Genomic DNA, 23,542 nt, shown 5'->3' on the forward strand with positions numbered 1-23,542 from the left:
AAGAGCCTGGCCCCTCCTGCTCCCTCTGGGTTCCTCCGGCCGCGTGACAGGCCTGCGGGCCCTTCGCCCTCCGCCCCGATTGGAAGCTCCCTAAAGCCCTCGCGGGACGCGGCGCCATGTGCTCCTCGGACACCCTGCGGAACGGTGAGTCAAACAAACCTCTTTTCTTTCTAAATTACCCAGCCTCAAGCTATGACTTTATAGCAACACAAAGCAGCCTAAGTGAGGAACGGGGATGTCGCCATAAAGATACCTGAAATTGGGGGAGCGGCTTTGGACCTGGGTAACCGGCAGAGGCTGGAAGAGTTGGGAGGGCTCAGAAGAGGACGGGAAGATGGGGGACCGTTCGGAACTCCTTAGAGACCTGGTAAGCAGTTGCGACCAACATTCTGACAGAAATACGGACAGTAAGGCAGAGCTGGTAAGGTCCCAGGTGGAAATGAGGCCAGGCTGCCCCTCCCATGGCGGCCCGGAGACCCGAGAGAACGGAAGGGTTCAGGGGGCCGGGCGCCGCCATTTTGTGCTACCTCAGGCGGCCGCGCTCCGCGGCCCGCTGCTCCGGCGCCGGCGGCTCCCAGGGCCGCAGGGCTACAGCTCAGGCCTCTGTCCCGGGGGACTCAAGCCATAAGCCTTGGTGGAGTCCAGGTGTGGCTAAGTCCGCAGGTGCCAAGAATGTGAGAGTGGCGGAAGCTCGGCAGCTTCCACCCTGGATTTCAGAGGATGATCGGGAAAGCCTGGGGGCCCAGGCAGAATCCTGCAGCCGGGGTGGAAGCCTTTCGGAGAAAGCCTACCAGGGCCGGGCCAGGGGGATGTGGAGTGGGAGCCCCCACGGGGAGCCGGCCCGGGCACTGCCTAGCGGAGCTGCGGGGAGAGGGCTCCTGCCCTCCAGACCCCGGGACGGTGGGGCCGGCGGCAGCTGCACCCTCAGCCTGAAAAGCTGCAGGCAGGTGGCTCCAATCCACGCAGCAGCCACACGGGCTGCGCCCACCGAAGTCGCAGGGACGAGGCTGCTCAGGGCCTCGCAGCTAAACCTCTTACGCCAGCATGCCCAGGATGAGGGACATATAGTCCCCTTTCTTTTGGCCAATTTCTGCCTTTTGGAAAGGGAATGTTTACCCAATGCCTGTACCACCATTATCTCTTAAAGTAAATAACTAGTTTATGGTCTTACAGGCTCATAGGTGGCAGGAACTGGACTTGAGTGTCATGTGAAACTTTGGACTTTTGAGTTGATGCTGGAAGGAGTTACACCAATACTCAACATCCTTACTGATTTTACACATTCCTTAACCTCTTCTAAAAGCCCCTACTCTCCTTACTCAGGGAGACAGATTTGAACTCTGCCCTTTAGCCCCGTCTTTCTCAGCTGATGACATTCCTATTCCCCTATTAAAAATTCCTTTCTTCCGTGGCAATCCTCCTTGTTCTCAGTAATTGGATTTCTGTTCAGCAAGCAATCAGACCTAGGCTAGGACCCCTTTTTGGTCTGGGTTTCAGTAGCACTGGTGGCTTGCCATGAGTGCCCGTCCCCTGCCATTAAAAACTAAAATGAATAAATACCAAAAAAGGCCTACATCTAGAGACTAGCATTCAACTTCCTTTATTTTTCCTTTATTTCTAATCTTTTTACAAAATTGGAACTCCTAAAGTTTCCATATGCAAAAAAATAATGTTAAGAGATACAGATTTTAGTTGATTTCTAACTCAATTTGAATTGTTACCCCTTGTTTTTAAATAGAGGTGTGAATCTCAAGCTAAATAAAGGTTCCGAGCAAAGTATTAAACCTGAACCCAAATACTCTTTAGGATAATTTTTCATTTCCTCCCCAAATTCAACATTCAGTTTATGACTATATGAGATTATATTTAAATTCACACTGGGTGGAATATTTAGAATTCTTTGGAAACTATGTTTTGCAATGACTTTCAGAGATATATATTTATTGGAATATTTAAAGGCATCATTATAAGTTATAAATTAAAAGTCAGTAATAATTGTATTTTTAAGTTGTCTATTCTTACAAACAAATAAACATCCCATTTGAAAAGATTATAGCCTATAGAGTATCTTGAAATAAAATACAAAATCTAGATGTCATTTTTAGAAGCAGTTAGATGGAGAAAGATTAAATTGATTACAAAAATAGAAGAGAATTTAAAGAATTTAGAAGAATTATGACATTCTGCAAAGGCAAAAATAAAATACCCAACATGGAAACACAGGAATAATAAATCAATTAGCAACCTTTTCTTCACACATTTTCTTATCATAGATCAGGCTTATAAAACAATATACAAATAAAATGTGCTATTTATTTGCAAGATATCAGGTACTGTGTATTCTCACACCTTTGAGGCTATTAACAGGTACCTAACATAATGGAACTCACCTAACACCTAATGTAATCCACTTTTTAAGGGGAGATATGTGATTAAACAGAAGCACTGCTGAGACTCTGATGTTAAGGAAACATTTAATGGTGTTAGACTCAAAATGTTAAAGTTCCAGGCAAATTTGGCATGTTTTTCAATGCTCATTCAAAGAGCTTTAAAACTGTGCTGACCTTTGTTACTATAAAAAAGGCCAGTCCAGCAGAGTATATTTGGGTGCCAGGAGACCAAAGAGAGGATTCTTAGATTTGAAAGCCAAAGACCTGCAGTACTGCATAGTCATCTTCAAGTTCTACAAGTTAAAAACAAGCAACCACTGTGTTCAATAATCCTGAAATAATCAGCAGCGTCTTAGTGGTAGAGTCTGCTACTGGCACTTAATTCCCAAATTCTTTTTCTTAAGTAAAACAGCCATGGGCATAGGGTAATTTAGAAGTATTTTCCCCTCCTGTTACATCTGTCTCTTGGAAGCTGCTGCTGCTGCCTAAAGAGTATATATATATATATATATATCATTTGAAGAATTTTGAGAAGTTTTAACTTCTAGTATCTTGTCATGTTAAGAGGATAAATATTAATAAATATATAGAAAAAGGAGAAAAAATATGTTTATGTTTTGTCTGGTGAGATATAATTGAAAGTTGCTTGAACTGAATTGTGCCCTCCCCCCAAATGTATATGCTGAACTTCAACCCCCAATGTGGTGGCACGTGGTGATGAGGCTATTGGGAGGTAATTAGGATTAGGTAAATCATAAGGGTGGGGCCCTTATGATGAGATTAGTTCCCTATATAAAAAGGAACAAGAATTCTCTCTTTCTTTCTCTGGGAACACACAAGAAAGAGATCATGTGAGCACACAGAGAGATGCTGGCCACCTACAAGCCAAGAGACCAGGCCTCAGAACAAAATCTGTCTTGCTGTCATCTTGATTTTAGACTCTCCAGCCTCCAGAACTATGAAAAATAAATGTCCCATGTTTAAGCCACCCAGTCTATGGTAATCTGTTATAGCAGCTGGAGCAGAATAACATAGACGTATTGCATAGAAATTCAGGGTTTGCTCTTTAAAACGAAGAGTGAGACCTAGCCTTCTTTTTCCTGATGCCAGCATGGACCTTGGAAATTATGAGGACCAGCAGCATCTTTGATCATGAGGAAAGATGCCACAGATTGAGGACGTGAAACAGAAACATAAGAGCACCAGTGCTGATAAAAATGTGGAGTTGTCTTATCAGCCCTGGAGATACTACTTCTGTATTTCATTTACATGAGGGAAAAAAATGATGGCTATCTTGTCTAAGATACAAACAAACAAAATACAATTATATTTTGTTTTTTTCCTCATCACACACTAAAGAGCCTAATTGTATTTCATGTCAAAGACAAGATCTGTAGGGTCAAACAATTGGATATAGAGGTAATCAGGCATAGAGAGACACTTTATTCTTCATCAAGTTTGCTAATATCTCTAGACTCTGAGGGAAGAACAATAGAAACTTGATATAAAAACCCTTGGATAGCCTTTTTATTTTATTTTACATTATGCTATTATCATTTTTGAATATGGGCATACTCCTTTTCAGCCAATTCTTTTGTAAATTAAATATCTGAGATCAAAAAATAAATTTGGTTTTTAGATGTAATATTTCAATTAGTTAATTTGATGGGACTATCTGATTCCAGACCTTGGTTTCCAAAGAGGTCAATCAGGTATGAACTATCTTTTCCCTCTCCTTCACAGAATTCAGTCTAGGGAGTTGATTTGCATAGCAATGTAAATCATATCTACTGATAATAAAAATATAAATAGTTTTCTTAGCTTCTGAAACTCAGTATATCTGATTTTCATGAATCAAGTTTTATTGAAATATCTTACAATAATATTTTTTAAATTTTACAGTGATATTTTATATTTTTTGAAACAATCTCAAGTTTATGGTAAGGTTATGAGAACAGTATTAACTATTTTCCCTTAACCATTTGAGAGTAAGTTGCAAAAATTATGTTCTATCACTCTCATTTACATTAGTATTGCCTGCACACCAGAACATTCTCTTACATCCATACAATACAACCATTAAAATCAGGAAGTTAACATGATTCTGGACTAGTTTCTCTTGTGTAAAAGATATTATTGGGACAATTGGTCAAACTTGAATGATATCTGAGGATTAGATAGAATTCTTGTACCAATGCTATATTCAAGTTTAGTAATTCTCTCTTGGACTATATCTAATCTATTTTTAACATGAGGAATTTAGAATTTTTACTTTCAAACATTAATTCTGAAATAAGATGTAAAACTCAGTCATTATGAAAATTAATTTCTTGTCATCTAAAGATTTTGTATCCTTTTTGTTTCAGATTTTGGTAGCCGGGGAGGTAAAAGACAAAAACATAAATGTATCAAAAATTCTGTCAGTCTAAGACTATTCATTCTTCGAAGTACATACTTATACAACATTTGAGATAACCTTAAGTAGAACAGCATGTAAAACAGAAGACAGTCAAGTTGCTCTGTTTAAAGCGTGAAAGAGCTCTGAATATGCTCAGTCTCCCATCCCTCCACCACTGTGCTTGTGGCATCTCCACAGAACACTGTGTTTTCTCTAAACAGTTTTTAAAAAACATCAAGATAGGGTAATGCAGTATAACAAAATACTGATGAAAAGAAAAAGTGTTTAAGGAAGATTTTATAGCATCTGTGGTACTAAAAATCTTGAAGAATAGTTATAAATCAGGTGTGCAGGGCATTCCAGAAAGAGACTGTTCCTTTTGGATTCCCCTCTATACTGAATAGAGTCCATCATGTAAAATTTTATTTACTCACATAAAGGGGCAGTTTGAAACTTTATATTTAAACAGCATGACTTTAGAGACAGACTAGTTTCAGATCCCAGTTCAACTACTCCTCTCTATACATACTGTCTCCCTTAGTGATCTCATCTTATCTGATGGTTTTACCTGCCGTCAGTGTGTTTCACTCACAAACTGATGCCTGTCTTTTCTCCTAAATTCTAGATTCACATAATTGTCTTCCTCCATAATATCTCTATTTGGATTTCTAACACATCAGAAATTTCTCTTTAAATCTTATTCACCCAGACCCTTTTTTATCTGCATAAATGGCCACCCCATCATATTAGTTGTATGGACCAAACTATCTTGGAGATGTCTTACTTTCTGAAAAACCTTATATCCCATCAGTCAGCATATCCCTTTGACTCTGTCTTCAAAACATGCAGAATCCCCCCACATCTCTCCACCACCACCGCTCTACCCTATCAAGCTTCCATCCTGTTACTCCTGGATAACTGTGGTAGTTATCTACTGGACTCCCTGCTCCCCACAATCTATCTCAATAACAGTGAGCCTTTTAAAATGAAATTCAAATCATGTCACTTCTGTGCTTAACCCTCCTACTGATATCTCCTCATCTCACTAAGATCTAAATTCAAAGTCTTTATTCAGGCCTTCAAGGCTTTGTAGCATCTAGCTCTGTTATTTCTCTAAAGTACTCTACTCTCTACCACTTTCCATCTTGATCACCCTACTCCAACCATGCAGTTTCTTCTTGATCCTAGACTTTCCAGGCATATATTTGCCTCAAGGCTACCCATTTCCAATATTTCCACATGGTCAACTGTGTCACTTCTTGAATCTTTACCCAAACATCATCACCTTTTTAATGAGGCCTAATCTGGCTATTGTACTTAAAATTTTAGATGATCCCAACTCTCTGCTCTGATATTTCTTATCTTATTCAGCTCTGTTTTTTATCACATTATGTATATGGAGATAGGGACTCTATTTATAAAGGTTGTTGTAATACTCAGAACTATAGAGTAATAATTCTGGACTTAAGGAGTTAGAATGACAATGAAGAACTGCTTATGAAAGAGTCAACAAGATTGAGAATTCTAAAGTGAACAAGGGACACACACATCAGTCAAAGAAAGGGAATTAAATTTACATATATACTATACAGTTATGTATAGTGCACATGCATATGTTTAGTTTATAGCCTTCGTGTTACAGGAATGAGATGTAGCAAATAAGGAAGACAAGAGGAAGAAGCAGTTGTGTGGGAGAAGATACTCATTCAGTTTTAGATATTTAAGTATAAAAGTTCCGTCTTTTTTTCTTGTGTTAGAAGTATTACAAACTATATTTTTTAGTTCTCAAGCCATCCTTTTATTTGGAAATGTTTCTCAAAGAATAATTTAAGGACAAGGTAACTTCAACATAATACGGTTTAAACAATTGTTCTGTTTTTCTCCACATTTGTTCACATGTGGGAGAGTCATCTGTAGTCCTATATCTCTTGCATGTTAAGAAATTGCAGTTTCAATTACATGTGATCATGTGTATCGAGTGTAAACCTATGGTGTGAGTGATGACAAAGACAGAGTGCCTAACCACCTCTATTTGAAGTCCCCTAGGACTCGGGTTAATTAATGGGACTCATCCTAAGGTTATACATGATCTATTACTTCCTCTAATTAGAAATAATAATCCTGATCATTATGCTGGTTAGCTGGAAAGAAATAAGATGAATGGGCTTAACTATGATTAATAGTCTTCTTTAAGCAGTGTAGATCTCTTCTGTCACTGAGTTATATGCAAACTGGGCTGCAACTCAACGCTTTTTCATGATACATATTTTTTAAAACTCACAGAAAAAAATTAATTTACTGATAGATCTTTTCCCCTTTCCTGATAAAGAACCATTTACTATTTTAAATTGATAACTACAACATAAAATTCCTATGTTTTAAATTTTATCTGTAATAGATATCCAGGAATTTACTTTTTTATTTTTTTACATTTTCTATGTGTATTATATTTTAGTCCCTTCTGCTGAGGTGCAAGGGACTTTTGCACATGATTATATACCAATATTTTAAAATTCAGAAAATTAGGATCACAATTACAGTATTATTTTTTACTGCTGTTTTATTAGGGCTTTGCCTACTGACAAAGTTTAGCTGACACTTTTATATGCCAAAAATTGTTATGAAATGTATTATCTGGTGTGAGAGATGGAACACATCCACAGAGCATGTTCATCATCTATGGTTTTTAATGTGACTAATTTAGTTGTAATAAGGTAAAATATTTCAAATTATTTTTTAATAAAACATAAAATAGAACTTATATTGCTATGTAAGTTTAAAGCCTTTAAAACATTCTGCATGAGCATTTAATTTTGGTCTTGATGTCTGGGTAAATTCAGATATGATTATACAAATCTTGGGAACCTGAGATGAGAGAAGTTATAATTCTATTGCACACATGATTTTTATCTCACAGCCTGTGGCAATATAAAAACACAGAGAAGAATGAAGTCAGAAATTTAACAGTTACATACATGTTAAAATATTTTTAAGCAAAGAGGGTGGCTTAAGAGTAAAACATATAAACGCTGAGTCAGATGGTCCTCATTCAAACCTTGGCTTTACAGCTGACTGGTCTTGGGAAAGTTACCTTACTTCTGAGCACCAATATAATTTTGAAAGTGTTGATAATAATAATGGTATTAAACTAATGTTTACTGAGAGAATTAAACAAGTTAATGTATAACATATTATCATAGTTCTTAGATTATACTATTTAACAAATGATACATGCTTCCCTTCCATGATGAGAAGTATGTACTTTGCCATGTATGAAATGTAATTGGATTTCAGAATTAGCCTTTCCTTTCATTAATTTCATTGCAGGGACCCAGAGGGACTAAAGATTTAAACTGATCAATATTTGCAATCTATGTATTAAATTGAAATGTTGATTTTTTTTTCAAAAAATATTTTACTGGATAATTTAGTGTAATTTTTTGTTATCAAAACTGTGGATATATATCATATTTGAGACCTTTAATGGAATTGCTAAACACGTGAATAAGACTTCCAAAAAGTACATTCTAATTTACTCTTGATAATTAAATTATATATTCTCTAACAAATGTAATAATTTTATCATTCAGTATTCCCTCTTTTTATACTTGAGTTTAATAATTCATAAAAATTTTCTATTCACAATGAGTTTTTTTAAGAACAAAACCAAGCAGTAACTTGGTTATCAAAATTTAACCAGTTATTTCTAAATTTTCAATGAGATTTTCAAGACAATGAAGAAGCAAGCATTTGGGCATTGACTGTGTGCCCTGAACTATGCTTACAGATTAAGAAATATAAAAGACATAATCTGTAGTATCACAGATAAAATAAATTTAAAAAAGAAGAAACATGGTATTTATTGAATACAAGTACATGACATAATCTCTGTGTATTAAGTTGTTGGTACGTTTCCCCAAGAACATGAAACTTGAAGCATATTCAAGAAATAAGCAATGAAAGACAGAAACGTATAGGTAGAATAACAAAATTAAGTCCACAATTTCATAGATTAAGCCTACTTTGTTGACTATTTTCATATTGGAGTAAGAAATAAAAGTAAAAAGAACAATACAGTCATGCTATAAAATATCTTAAATGCAGATGGAAGAAATGTTATTCTTAATGTCAGAGATCATAAGGATAATTTATAGGTTTTTAAAGTTTCAAAAGGTAATTTTGAACTACCTGTGTTTACTTAAACTAGAAACATAAATGGGGTTTAATTGTCACTTAAAACTTTGGAAGATATGAGTAAATTGCAATAAATTCTTTATTTTTATTATTCATTTAGGAATAAAAGCATTAACACAAATAGAGTTAATTCCCTTCTTTCCTAAAGACATATTTTTGCTATGAAAATGACTCTTCAAAATCATATCCATACTAAATACAAATACATATATATATGTAGAGACAGAAAGAATACCTGTAAATAAATGTCATATATGTATCTAATAAATGTGTATATTTAGTAGTAATTTGCAAAAACTTTCGGATTGACAAAAGATCTCTTGCCAATTTGAGTTTAAATGGAGATAACATCATAAATGATTAATCTAACCAGAATGTCACTCTGTCAATCAACTATAAGACTGGCATCTTGATAAATTAATAAAGATCTTTCTGAAACAGTCTACTTAGCTAATATGCACATTAAACAAATGTGTTGATAGCTGAACATATGCCACTTTGAGAGACTAGAAGTAACAAATATGGAAGCTACTAAAATTTGAACTTAAAAAATAATACCTGTAAGCCTTGTCCATCCACAGTAACAGAGTTGGCTCTTTGCATTTTGTTCTTGTCGGTCACTTTATTTGCCTGCTGGGAACCACTCTTTTCTTTTTTCACTGTTGATTGCCTTTCCTGTAAGAAAAATATTTTTTATTAAATATTTTATAAAATTAATAATCAAAAAATAATCAACATAAAAAAAAAGTTGAGTTCTTTTACTAAATGGGACAACTAGTAGAAGACTTTCATGGTTACAAACTTGGGCCCAAATTTCTAATTTGAAGTTCCCAGTGAATAATATGAAAGCTGTCACTTTTAACTGGCTCAATATATATGATAGTTTCATGATGATCAAAATATCAGTTAAAGAAACCATATGAAAGAAAACTAAATTGTATTATCCCTATGTGCCCAATTATGACTCTTTATCACAAATTATTAAGGACTGCTAAAGTTGATTATTTTCATAAAAATGGTAAAAATAGTATAGGATTATAATTTAAAGGATTTGGTATTGAGTATTAAAAAGAATGCTTATAAATACAGGCAATATTGAATAAGAATTCTAATTGCATGGTGGACTGTTTATATTAGGGATACAATACAGCTTCAAATTCACATTCCATCCCAGCTAATTCCTTTGTTCCCCATAATGAAAAAATTTATTTTGGGAGTTGCCTGGTCCCTGTTTCTTTTTTTTTTTTTTTCCCTGTCCTTCCCCACCCTGCTCCGTTTCTATTTCCTCTCTTCTTACTCAACACAATCCAATCAACTTTTATCACTATGCCACCAAATCAGCTTTCATTAAAATCACCAGTAACCTTCTCATTGCCACATCTAATGGTCAGTCTTCATCTTTTCAAACTTTTCAGCAGCCTTTGACAGAATTGATCTCTTCTTACTCCTTGAAAACTTGCCTCATTTGGCTTCCAGGACACTTCTTCCTCTCAATTCTTCTCTTCTTACTTCACTACTTGCTCCCTCATAGTCTCTTTCATTCATTCTTCCCCCAGATTTGCAACCTATAAAACTTGACCTTTTTCTTGAACTTCTCACTATCTACACTGTCTCCCTAGGTAACTTCATTTACCCCCAAGGCTTTCAATTTCATTTATCTGAAGGCTTCTAAATGTATATTTCCAGTTCCAATCTCTTTCTTGAAATGCAATTCCTATATGCAAACACCCTTTCTATCCACGTGAGTGCCTAAAACACTCAATCCTAAAACATTCAAAACTATTTTTTTGTTTCCTGCCTAGCCTCTCCCCTCCCTGAAAATAAATCACAAACTTGATGACTACTCACCACCTTCATTATTACATAATTTAAGCGAATATTACCTTTTTTTTCTTGGATTATTGTAACCATCACCTAATGGATCAATGAGTCCATCCGGCCATCTTGTCTCCCTACACTCAGTTCTTTGCACAACAGCCACATTCATCCCTTTTTACTCCACCACAGCTTCAATGGACTCCTTATTGTTTCTTGATCCACAACAATCATGCTTTTAATTAAGAGCTTTAGTAATCATTCTACACTCTGCTGGAAAACATGACCCGACAGATTTGTGGGGCTTGGTTTTCACTTCAGGTCTCTGATCAAATATCAGAGAGCTTTCTCTAGTACGTTTAAGCCTCCTATTAAAATATGACTTATTACAACCTGAAGTGTTATTTATTAGATTTGTTTAATGCCAGTGTTCCCGCATTTTAATCAAAGTTCCACAAAAGAAAGCACTTTTTTGTTTTCACTGGTCTATATCAGATCCTAGATCAGTGCCTGACAAAAGTCAGGATAAATGAATGAAGAAATAAATGAAACTTAACATTAAAAAAACACAATTTTTAAAAGAGTGCCTGAAGCATTGTGTTGAGAAGGATTATTTGGCCGTCTCTAGGCTTAATTTGAAAGAATTTCCTGATTAATTAGCAATGTCTGCCATGGGTGCTTAAGTGTTTTAGTGCCACATATTTCCTGTCATTTATTCAGTGTGTATATATACACTTCGTAGTTCCTATATTTGCTTGCTAGGGGATAATTTCAATTTCTGTAATTTAGAATGCTATTTTTAAGTAGGTTTGAAAGTAAAGCTGTCATTAAATATATTAGAGCTAGGTAGATCAGAAATCTCTGACTAAAATAAATGCAAACTAGTATAATCCATTTACCTTGCAGTTCCATGGTGCAAAAACACTGAATATATTTTGTGTGTGACTAAAAATGGATGGCATAATAAAATTCTTAAAAATGAAAATGGATGGCATAATAAAATTCTTAAAATCCAAAATCTTGGGAAAATCATGTGATTTCATATAGACATAATTTCTGGCAAAAATATTGATTTTTTTAAAATAAAGCTCCGTCTTTCAAAATTTGCAAATTATAATTTTGTCCATAGATAATTAAATGGTATAATGCATAAGAAGAGTGAATTACATATTGAGGTTGGCAATCAGAAAGCCTGAGGTGAATCTCATCTCTACTGCTTAAGAATTATATAACTTAGTGAGCTTACTCTTTTGCAAAATGGAGATAATGATACCTATTTCCCAGAATTGTGTAAGGGTTAACAGAAAGCATATGAAGTCCTTAACATGGTGTCCATATTAGAATATTTAGTCAATAAATGAAAGTTATTATGAACGATATAAAATAGGTGTAGTTCCCCATTTGGGTGCTCATTGCTACTATGCAAAGTATTTGTTTTCCAAATGTGTGTGTGTGTGTGTGTGTGTGTGTGTGTGTGTGTACACACACATGAAACATTATCCAACACTAAATTCTGCATTTAATTCATAAAATGCTTAGGTTAGAAAAATCAAATAACATTTAAGTTGGTTAGTTACATTGGAAATGGGTATCTGTACCAGATTATGTATTTATGTAATATTGGAAACTTAAGATATTTAAATATATGTCTTTAAAGAGCTACCAAGTCATCTATTAACATTATTTTATTCTTGCTCATGAATATAGCTAGGGAAATTCCTGTGTGATAGAAACTTCCAACTGACAGAGCTAGCAGTTGATTAAATGGCTTCATATCCCTCCAACAAGTCATCCCTCTGAGTAAGCTAAGCAGGAGACTAAACAATTGTAAAAAATAAAAAATAAATTTTAAAACTCTAAATTGAGTTTTCAATTGATGAGGTTGTGTTTTTGAAATCTAGACTTATGAAAGAGGTTTATAATAAGGTAATTTTGAAAATCCCCAGTATATCCATCTATATACTTATTTTATTATATTATCTAGCTAATATTGAAATAGGAAACATTCGTTTAAACACACACACACACACACACACACCCATGTCAAGAAAACCAAATGATTTCTTTGAGGAAAAAAGCCAGTATGTGCAATTTGTGGAATTAATCAAGGCTGAAAATTTAAAAACAGCAGAAACTCACAACTATTTAATTTTCCAGGGGTTTTCTTGTTATTATATTCTTTTGTTATGTGTTTATTTCCAACTTGTATAGAAACCCCTCTGAGTTATTCACTGTATTTTATTTAAGCAGCATAGGCTAACAGAAAGGTAGATGGATACATTCTCCTATTTCCACTGAGAAAATCTTTATTCCTTCCCTTTTTACATGAAGGAAAGAAAGGTGGAAACAATTGCATCCTTGAAATATTTGCTGTCCACCAGGATTTCACTAGCATGTTTGGGGGTTAAGGAACCCTGACTGGCAGAGCTCTATTATGATATTGAAGAGAGTTAACTCCCAGTGCAGAAGTTATTGAAAAGTTTCAGAAAGAGCTTATCAACCTCATTTTACATCAGGCTAAAATTGCTCTATGATAATAGGGGGGAGTGTTTGCCATTTAACCTTCAGGTTCTTGCTTTAAGTTTTTGGGCTCTAAATTACAAAATAAATTACATTTGTTGTAACTAAGGCAAATTTCCTTCTGTTAGATAATTTTTTATCCTAGAGATGAAAAAGAGTTGGAAAATTATTTCTTTAATCAATAGAATTTATTCAAACACTGAAAAGAACTACTCTAACCTAAAAAGGACATGAAAGAATATGGAACACATAACTACAAAATATAAAATACAGTTATTGATATTTGAGCATTTTCAGATATCAACTATTTGTTTGCTACGCAGACATTTAAAATATAGAATTCAGTGTTTTGTGATCCTTAGACTCCACAAGTAGCACAACAGATCTTAACTGGGGAATATATTGTATTAGAATTCCAAAGGAATAACCATCATAATAAACAGAGAAGAAAAGCCAAAAAGACCATTCACAGAAAACAGAAAGATGAAGTAAATGAAATAAAAAGACCTCACTTTAAATATGTGCTATAAAAATCTGTTTCTATATCATGCTGATTCTCAGAGGTAGAGTATTTATACATGGGTGAAAAGTGCTTTCACAAAAGAATTGTTTACAACAACCCTTAAGCCTGCTGTTATCGATCACTGGCAAACTACAAGCAGCAAGTGATGATTACCTCAAGCACACAGTTTTCTTCTTTTTGTCCAATCTCAGCATGAAAGACTGGCAGCAGCAAAGCACCTCCATTGGTACTAAGCTGCAAAGGTGAGTGCTTTGCTGTCAACAGCATCCATCACTTGCATCCTAGAACTTGCTTTCCCTGCTACTGTTTACTGCACAACTTGCCTGAATGGAGATTTAGCCCTTTCTAACACTGGAGCTAGGCCACTAGAATTTCTTAGACACCCTAGAATTTTAACCTATGGTATCACATATGTATAGGCACTTTCTTTACGATCTCCTTGATGCAGAAATGTTACCTTATAACATTTCTGGGCTTTATAAGCCCATAACAGGGCTTATAAAGGTTCAGAGCTCCTAGAAACCATCTTACTAACAGTTGCAAAGCTCTACCTTCAGTTAATATGAACTTTTCAAAAACGGCAAAGGCTCTAAATCTATTAGCAATCTTTGAAAGTTGCAGCAAAAGTAATTGCTGACTAGCAAAATAGTCTCGATTTTTAAAAAGATTTCATCAAGTATTAAACATAAATATAATAAATGAGACATTATAAACTCTAAAGATTTCCATTTCTTTTTAATTTTGTTAAGTAAGTACTTATTAAAAAACAAAATCAAAAATAACTTTGAGTGATGTCAAAAAGGTACGGGCTTAGATGCTTTGTCTCTTATTTCTGTGTAAGCTTAGGCAAGTTATTCACCATTGCTAAGTTACTATCTATTTCACCTATAAAATGAGGGGTTCATGTGAAGATAAATTGAGAAAATCTAGATAAAGGTACTGGCATAAAATAGGCACTCAGTAAATTTTGAAAGTATAAATAAAGAATATTAGTTTATTTTGTTACTAACTTCATCAGAGGTGTGCTGCTCAGGTCATAGTAGTAAATGGATGTTGTAAAGATGTACTTTAGTTACTTTATTAAACTTCATTTGTGTACTGAGTCACCTTAACGGGGAATAATAGTTGTGATGATCTGGGCACAGTGTCTTTGGGGGAGTTGAGAGGTAGCAAAGCAGACAAAATGACTAGTCTTAAGGTATATGGAGGTGCTACTTACATCCTAAACTTGAAGGTACACTTTGTGACTTGACCTAAAAGTTCTGGTTTTCATACATCACACATGAAGTCCATATTTTCTCCTAGGATAATTTCATACTGGGTGTAAACCACGTACAGGATTTCTATTAAAGGAATCCTGATTGGAGGGAATGAATTTTAGGAATGAGAGTCCATGCCAAAATAATTTAATTTTTTCTATGCACTAGCATACAGCAGAACCATTATGAAATAATATTATATATGTATATATACATAATGTACATACATATAAATTATATTCTCATATATACACACAATTATTTTTAAAAGCAGACTTTGTAACCAATCCCAACTTCACTTACTCTCCATTCTCTTCATAACCATACTGATTGTTGGCCACAGTAAGCGGAAAGTTAAAAGCCAGGAGGCAGCTCTCTTGTATGTTCACACTCACGATCTCTTTCTATTAGTCAAGCTAAATGCTCAACAAAGTGATTTCTGTGTAGTCCCCAAAGTGTTTGTACCAATTCCAGGTAAAACTTATCTTGTGAGTGTAACTGTGTAATTGAATTATTACTCAAACCATTGAATTGTGAGTACAAAATGAAAGAGCTGCTTCCATGAAAAATAACTTGCATGTTTTGGAAAGACACAATAATATAAGCTGTTGGTGGGGCAGTGGCGGTGTTGTATGTATGAAGAGTGGTCATGTTAAGTTCAGACACAACAATTGTAAAAGCTTTGGGAATTAATAGTAAACATAAAGAGTATTTTTACACTCAAAATACTTCATAGATGTCTTTAAGTTTTAGTTATACTTTAAAATAATTAAAACTGAGCATTATGAGTGATAAGACTGTAATGTATGCAAGAAAGGCTATATACCATTTCCGATTAGAAGATCTGTCCTCGTAGAAAAGTCCTTGATCCTAACCCAAAAGTGTAGCCAATGAATATATATTTACATATTTTAAGTTAAATGTTTAATGTATGTATATATCTTTCTACATGTTCTCCCACATACACTTTAACCACATTTTTAGTTAACCCAAGAGCAACTGTTCCTGATGGTAGAACATAAGGTTTCTTGTCTGTGTGTATGTATATATATGTGTATTCACACACTCACTCATGCATATATCCATACATGGGCTTAAGGAAATTTTTGGAACAACATAGTTGAAAAAACTTATATAATGAATTTGAAGGATAGTGAAAAGTGTAAGTTAATGTAAACCAATATATCTTGCCAGAAAAAAACAGGGGGTAGTATAGGAAGACTTTTGAAAACTTTATATTAAGAAAAAAATTATTTTTAAAAAACAATGAAAAAGAAGCATATTATGAAAATAGAAATTTGGTTCTATTTAATATTTACTCAGTATGTATGATACAAAATATATAGTTGAACATGGGAGATCTTTGCAGAGTAACAAATCTTAAGAGAAAATTTAAATCTCAAATGCAGTGCCTATATTCACTTGATGTGCTTATAATCAGGGCAAAAATAACTCAAGAACCTGAAAATACAAAATTGATTCTCCCACACTTAAATAATTTGATGAAATGATAAACTTTTCTAATACTTTTGTCACTTGAGTGTATAATTTAACATCTTTATTTTATATGTATGGTAATAATGTTATCAACTCACTTAAACAACACAAAATCAGTTTAATACTTCCTTAGATAAGAAACATTATATTTCAAGCATATCTCTAAGCATATTTTTAAGTATATCTCTGGTTAAAAATTAGAATTTTTTGTAATTCAATAAGGAAGTCTACACTGATTAGAAAACTATTGTTTGGTGGGGAGGAAAAAGAGGCAACTATGTTACCCTTATGTAGCATTCATATAAGTAATACTTTCCATAAATAAATAAATTCATACCCTTATGTAGCCTTCTTATATTATAATTAATACTTTCCAAAGCAAGCAGACTCAAATTATAATTTTAAGGAAAACAATACCATTTGGGCATTTCCTATAGAGATAATAACAATTGAATAGGATATTGTCGCAGAACAATGTGGAGGCTTTGCTTCACTAATGTACAGATAAAGCTAACATCTGAAAATAAATGTTGTGGCAATGCTAACATTTATTTTCAAAATAAAAGCCATTTATTCTGTGACTATATTATATTCCAGTGACATTTTATTCAGTGGCATGTGCTACATGATTCATGTTATTAGACTCTTCAAAGTGATGGGCACTTCAAAGTGAACAAAAGTTTGTCAACATACTACCATTGAAACTTACATTTTGATGGTTCAAAGGATTATTTGTTTTGGATTTTCTGCAATGTACTTACATTTTTACATGACAAATAAGAATGAAATTATTTTTATATACTGGTCAAAACTTTGCAAAGTAAAGTTTTTTTATTTTTCTTTGTATACTTTGGGTCACATAACTTTTTTTCTAATGCTTATAACAAATGTAGATTGGCAATTCTTTAAGTCTATCCCATCACTGAAAATATGAAGATCCCTATTTCCAAATATCAGAATATGGGATAAATAAAATATAAAAATTAATATTAGTAGGTCACTGAGCCAGCCCAAAATGTTTTTTATAATAATATAAGATGTAGAATGACCTATAATTGTAAGTGTGAAAACCTTTTTTGCTTACGCACCTCAGGAACTGAAACTCCTGAAGTGGGCAGAGTCTGCTGAAAAAGAAAAGTTCATATTAAAGCTGAAAAAAAATCAAACTGAAAACAAAATATCAATGAAGGTTCTTATATCACTATAGTCCTGTGAAATAAATGAATAAATTAAAAATACATTTCCTTGGTATAATTTTTGTTTCCTTGAATTAAATAAATGAATATTTTTTCATTGAATATGGAATGCTCTAATGCAGAGTAGTTTAGGCTGTGAAATTATTTATCCAAAATACAACTTCATCTATTCAAAGTACACTTCTCAACAACCTTGGCCAGCTTCACAGGCCTCTCTGCAACGTTAATGTATTACATTTGTATTTTGGAAGACTTCATCTCCAACTTCTATTATCCCTCACAAACAATCCCCCTAATTTTTAATTTGCCCCTTTACCCATCCCTCTTCCCATTTTCCATTCCAACTCTCATTCCTTCCTAAAAATGCTCATTGCCTTTTAGATGTAGATATAGCTTACGGTGTTGATTATATTTTATAATACTCTGGAAATAAGAAAAACATTCTATTAATATCAGTACAAAAAAGTAAAAATAATTAAGTAATTGGCAAAAGTTTTACTTGAGAGTAATTTAAAAAATAAGATGAGGTTAAATATACTGATGCTGTCCTTCATGACTGTATTTTCAATTATTTACCCCCACTGCTCTCTTTGTGAGTCACACTGGAAAGGCATTTTGATGGTCAGAAACAGAGAAAAGTTTATTAAATTTAAAAAGGCTGAATTTTGTGAGACTTAGAACATAAAATGCAAATTTAGAATAGTTAACAAAGCACACATACAATACTACATAAAGACTTCCCATGGTTGGGGGGAGTAGGAAAGTTCCATAGGGAGCTAGGAGTTCTTAGATATTTGTGTGTCCCTGAAAAGTAGGAGACACTTGATATATTCCAATTTCCTCCCCAGGTACAAGATATATGAGGAAGTATCTGAATGATGCTAGATCACCAAGATGAGTATAAGCAATGTAAGAGTGCAGATATTACTCCCTTACCCAGTAGAACTCCAGGAAGGCATCAAGAACCAAAAGAATAAATGGTTATATCTGAGGTAGTTAAAACCTTAGACACCCTCACAGCTGTGCGGCATAGAGATGGACTGCAGAGATTCAGTGCACCCAAAAGTGACACAGAAGGAGAAGAGGTTTAGGGAAGCCCAAGCAAAATTAAGGTGTCCAGAAATATAAGTCTATTTAGTAGATATTTCCATATTATAAGTAGAAAATACTACAGCTGCAGATTTCTAGTCAAAAGTCATGAAGTCTAGGAATATGAATTCTGATCAAATATCCAATTGACCGGAGAATTCTGTGGAAGTAACTGCTATTGTGTTAAAGATGTACTGACAATAGGTTTGGTAGAGCATTCACTGAAAGCTTCTTCATTTCAGTGATATTCTTGACTTCTGAGTCCCAGTCAGTCTCCATAGCACCTGGGACAATGGGTGGTAGGCAAAATGTTTGTGCTAGTTTCTGTATGAGCCAGTTCAAAGCTGTTTGCCAGTCTTATTATCTATCTTTCTCAGTTTCAGGTTGAAGCATAAGGTCTCAATAAACATTACAAGATATAATACATAAGATATAATACAAGATACAAGGGATATAGTCCTTCCATCTTTATCTTAGTATATAAACATTTGCTCTCCTTCAACTCCAGATCAAGTACCTTATCCATGGGTCCTACACCATGGACGCAGGAAACTCTCAGAGGCTCTCAACCAACCAAAATAAGACACCCCACAAGCAGTCCCCAGAGTATGAGTCACGGATACATTCTATCTTGTAAGACAGTATGCTTGCTATGCATGTGTCTGAAGAAAGCAAGGCTTTGGAAAACCAAGTGAAGATTATGGTTATCTAAATGGTTCAGAATAACAACCAAATGTGATGCAAGAGCCTGTAGTAGATCCCGGTCCACTCCCACACTTACCAACAAAAAATAAATAAATAAAAGCAACAAAAAGCATTTTTTTGATAATTGTAGACATCTGAATATGGACAGGAAAATGACTCAAATTATGAAATGATTTTTAATTTTCTTAGGTGTGAGTATAGTAATGTCATTGTGTAGAAAATTGTCCTTAATCTTAGAAGATACCTGCTGAAGTATTTAGGGATGTAGTGTCATACTATGTGCAACTTACTTTTCAAAAGGTTCACCTTAATAAAACATATATTATGTACATATGTGTGCATAGTATACATAAAATCTATATGTTGTATATATGTATATACATGCATACACACAGTCCTATATATATAAATATATAAAGAAATGATGACAAAATAACAGCAATTATTGGGAATATACTGGATTCCTTGTGTTTGAGAATTTTTGTAGTAAAATTTGGGAGGAAAAAATTGTTCTTTCTACCTTTTTACTATATTCTCTAATGTAATGCCTAAAAGTGTATAAAAATATTTCTATGAGGAAATAAAAACATGTATGTTATCCCAATGAAAACAATGAAGTTTCTAGAAGTTTGGAAGAGAAAGCATGGGGGTAGGTGGAAGAGAAATAATGAGCACTATTTTCATGGAGACTTAGAACTCTCCTTTTAACATAAGGAAACACAGGTAAGTTTCTAGGCTGCTGATAAAGAGGAGCAGAGAGAGACAGAGGGAATTGTTAAAGGTAAATGATAAACAAGAGGTTCTTTAAAAGCAATATTTCAGATGGGCAGAAACCCACACAGGTTTTGCACTTGTCCAGATGTGTTCCTCTTGGGTGAGGACCTAATGACAGAGAAACATAGGTGTGGGTTTGCACTAACAGAGGTCTCCAATGCAAAAACCTACAGGGGTCAAGAAGGTAATACAAATGAGCGAAAAAGATCTGATGTCACAAAGGCAAAGACTATGGCACAATGAATAATAAACAACCCATTTTAGGGTATTACACAAAAAACAACAGGCATTGTGGGATGAAATTAAACCCTAGCTGCCACTTTGCCACCACTGGAGTAGAGAATTGGGAATTTACGGATATTCACACTTGGAGACTTCCTCTTTCTCAGAGCTGTAGAGATATGGGATATCTACTGTTATCTGCTGAGTGCAAGGGAGGTTGGCAGAGAGGTGATGAAATGAAGAAGGTAATGAAATAGAGATTTGTCACTACTTCTCTGACAATGAAAAAGCAGTTGAGTAAGGCTGAATAACTGAATCAAGCAAAACTGAGTGCTCAGCTGGGGCCAGAAGTTATAAATATGTAAGAGAGAAAGCCACCAGCCCTAAGAATTTTCTGATGCAACACTCAGCCTTAGCCTTCTGAGAGCAACACTAGAAATTCACTCCAAGAATAAGAGTGATGGAAAAACATATATATGAGTTCATTTACAATCAAAATGTATAAGCAAAAAGTATACATTAAATTAACATGCCATCAGTAGTTTATTCCTGACTTACAATAAAAAACCATGGTATCTAGGTTTAAAAAAGTAGCAATTTAATAGAAAATAAATTCAGATATTATATTACTTCTTTTTTTACTCTCCTGTACATAATTTTTAAATATCAAGGATGAGCAGAGTAAATGTTTTAGTTTTTTGAAAAGTATCATGAGTGCATGATTCTAAATGTAATATATTTTTAATCAGAATTAATAAAGAAACTGTATATTTTTATTTAATCCAATGTGAGATGTGACTACAGAGGAATGTGATTGATTTTATTTAATCAGTATCTTTTTAATATTAAATAGAATACACAGTACAGATAATTAGTTTAAAAGATGCATTTGCCTTCAGGACACTTATTAAGTTCAATCTAATATCAAAGAATTTTTAAAAATCCTATTATTCTTAAGTATTAGGATATCTCTTGTCTTCATATTTTCTAATGTTTAATCATTTTAAATTGACAATTTAATCCAAATTGTCATAGAACAAAGAAAAATCTTTGGTGGAGATTATTGGAGGTTTGACTTAGTTAAAATGTAATAGGAGCACAGTACCCACATTAAAAGGATCATTCATTATTTCAAGACTACAGTAAAATTAATAAAACTTATATTTCATACCTATGTAAGAATGCTTTTATATTTAGAAATCCATGATTGAAATGATTTAGATACCTCTATAAAGATAAATTCTTAACATTTTTATTGAAAATATTTGGTGCCCCTTAAGTTTTCAGACATCCATTACACTAGGTACACCTTTCCTAAATGTTCATTTTTATTTATTTTCTAGACACAAACACACATATCGAGGGAGATGGAATAAAGGGAGACTCATACTTTCTTCTCTTTAATACCTCTGTACAAAACTCTGTGAATATGGATAGAGGTCATATTTGCTAGAGTAAGAATGTAATATTTTTGTGAACAATTATAGTTTAAGGATAGTGAAATAACCACAGTTACAAATATTTTTACCATTTAATTTCTGCTTTGATACAAGCTTAAAAACTTGACTCAGGTGACAAGTGATCAGGCAAGGGACCCTGGGTAAGGTTACAATATGTGTACTTTTTAAAATGTTTTATTTTTGATAGTTTGATTTTAATTAATATTTCAAAATGTCAGTGGAAAAGAAAAATAACATGATTCTTTTGATTGTAATATTGTAATACACTGAAATAATCTTGTATTAAAGATGTTAATGAAAATGACAGTAGTATAAAAATCACTTCTATCTCCCTTCCTTTTTAAAATTTGCATTGTATTCATATGTGTGAATATACACACTTAAGGACCCACAATGATAAACTTTAAAAAAATACATAGAACTGAAATGTGAAAATAAAATCATGGAAACCCAAACTATCTGCAGTTTTTATATCCCAGAGATGCTCTCAATACATTTTATTATCATGAGTGAGAGAACAACTTCACCTCTCCAACTGAGGCAGTGTGCCACTTAATGAAGACAATTTTTCTTTTCCCTACCATGGTTTTCTCTATGTCTCTCACTTCTTTTTATGGGGCTACAAACATTTAGATTACATACAATGCCTTTGCCTCACCCAAGGCAGAGCTACAAGTGTGCCCATCCCCTATACAGTGCACTCCACATCCATTAGTTTTCTTCTTTTTGATGCCAGAGATACTCAAATGTATACAAAAGAAAATAAGCTATTTAAAATAGTTTTATTTGGAACACTGGAAGCTTACTGCTGCACTGGAAGTTATTGCATTAAATTAATCCATATTGATATTCATGCTAGTTCTTTCAGACAAAACAAATATAGAGTGGTTTCTAAATATTTTCTCCATTCTTCATCAATATTTTAAAATAATTTTATTTCCAAATCACTTTAAAAATGTGGACATGGCTGAAAACAATGACTTAATTTTTTTTCTTACAGCTGTCGTTTTTTGAATAAATAGACCCTGAGTTAGGAAAGCACCTTAGTTTCCACTGCCTGCTTGAGACCCAAGCAAGAAAAGATGGGTTCCACTTTCTTCATCTGAAACCATTCTTATTGCTACTAAGTAGATGGGAACCAACAGATGTGTGTTTTTAATGAGAACATCTATGTTAAGGCTCTTAGAAGAGAGAAAGAAGAAATGATGCAGAAGGGGAGAGAAGAGATCAAAGAGAGAAAGCAATGAAGACAAAGAGTGAGAAAGGAGGGGACTAGATGAGAGGAAGAACAAAATCCTCTCTGCTATTTTCCTCACTCTAGATGCTATCCTTTCCAAAATCTGAGCAAGAAAAACTGAAATTGAGGAGGGGAATGGTGGAAGCTGGTATTTAGACTAATCGTATGCAAAACAGATTTCAAAATGAAACATGCACATCTTTTTGACTATTTTCAGATTATTTTTTAGAATGCATTTAGATAATTAATAGATTGATGAGTAT

At 34.0% G+C, this 23,542-nt stretch overlaps 1 protein-coding gene across 6 annotated transcripts in view; it reads right to left on the minus strand.

Annotated features, from left to right (window-relative positions):
- The window catches only part of DGKB (diacylglycerol kinase beta), a 643,035-nt gene that overhangs the window by 394,651 nt on the left and 224,842 nt on the right, over positions 1-23,542 (minus strand). For 2 of the 6 annotated variants that reach the window (XM_045565377.1, XM_045565379.1), the window contains 2 exons: positions 17,685-17,717; positions 9,541-9,657 (listed from right to left, as the gene is read on the minus strand). In XM_045565377.1, the coding sequence (XP_045421333.1) occupies positions 9,541-9,657; positions 17,685-17,717 (150 nt within the window). Of the gene's footprint in view, positions 1-9,540; positions 9,658-17,684; positions 17,721-23,542 lie in introns of all 6 variants that reach the window. The other 4 variants (XM_045565376.1, XM_045565378.1, XM_045565381.1 and 1 more) reach the window with 2 other exon arrangements.

Source organism: Lemur catta, chromosome 11 (assembly GCF_020740605.2).
Source record: "Lemur catta isolate mLemCat1 chromosome 11, mLemCat1.pri, whole genome shotgun sequence".
NCBI lineage: Eukaryota > Metazoa > Chordata > Mammalia > Primates > Lemuridae > Lemur > Lemur catta.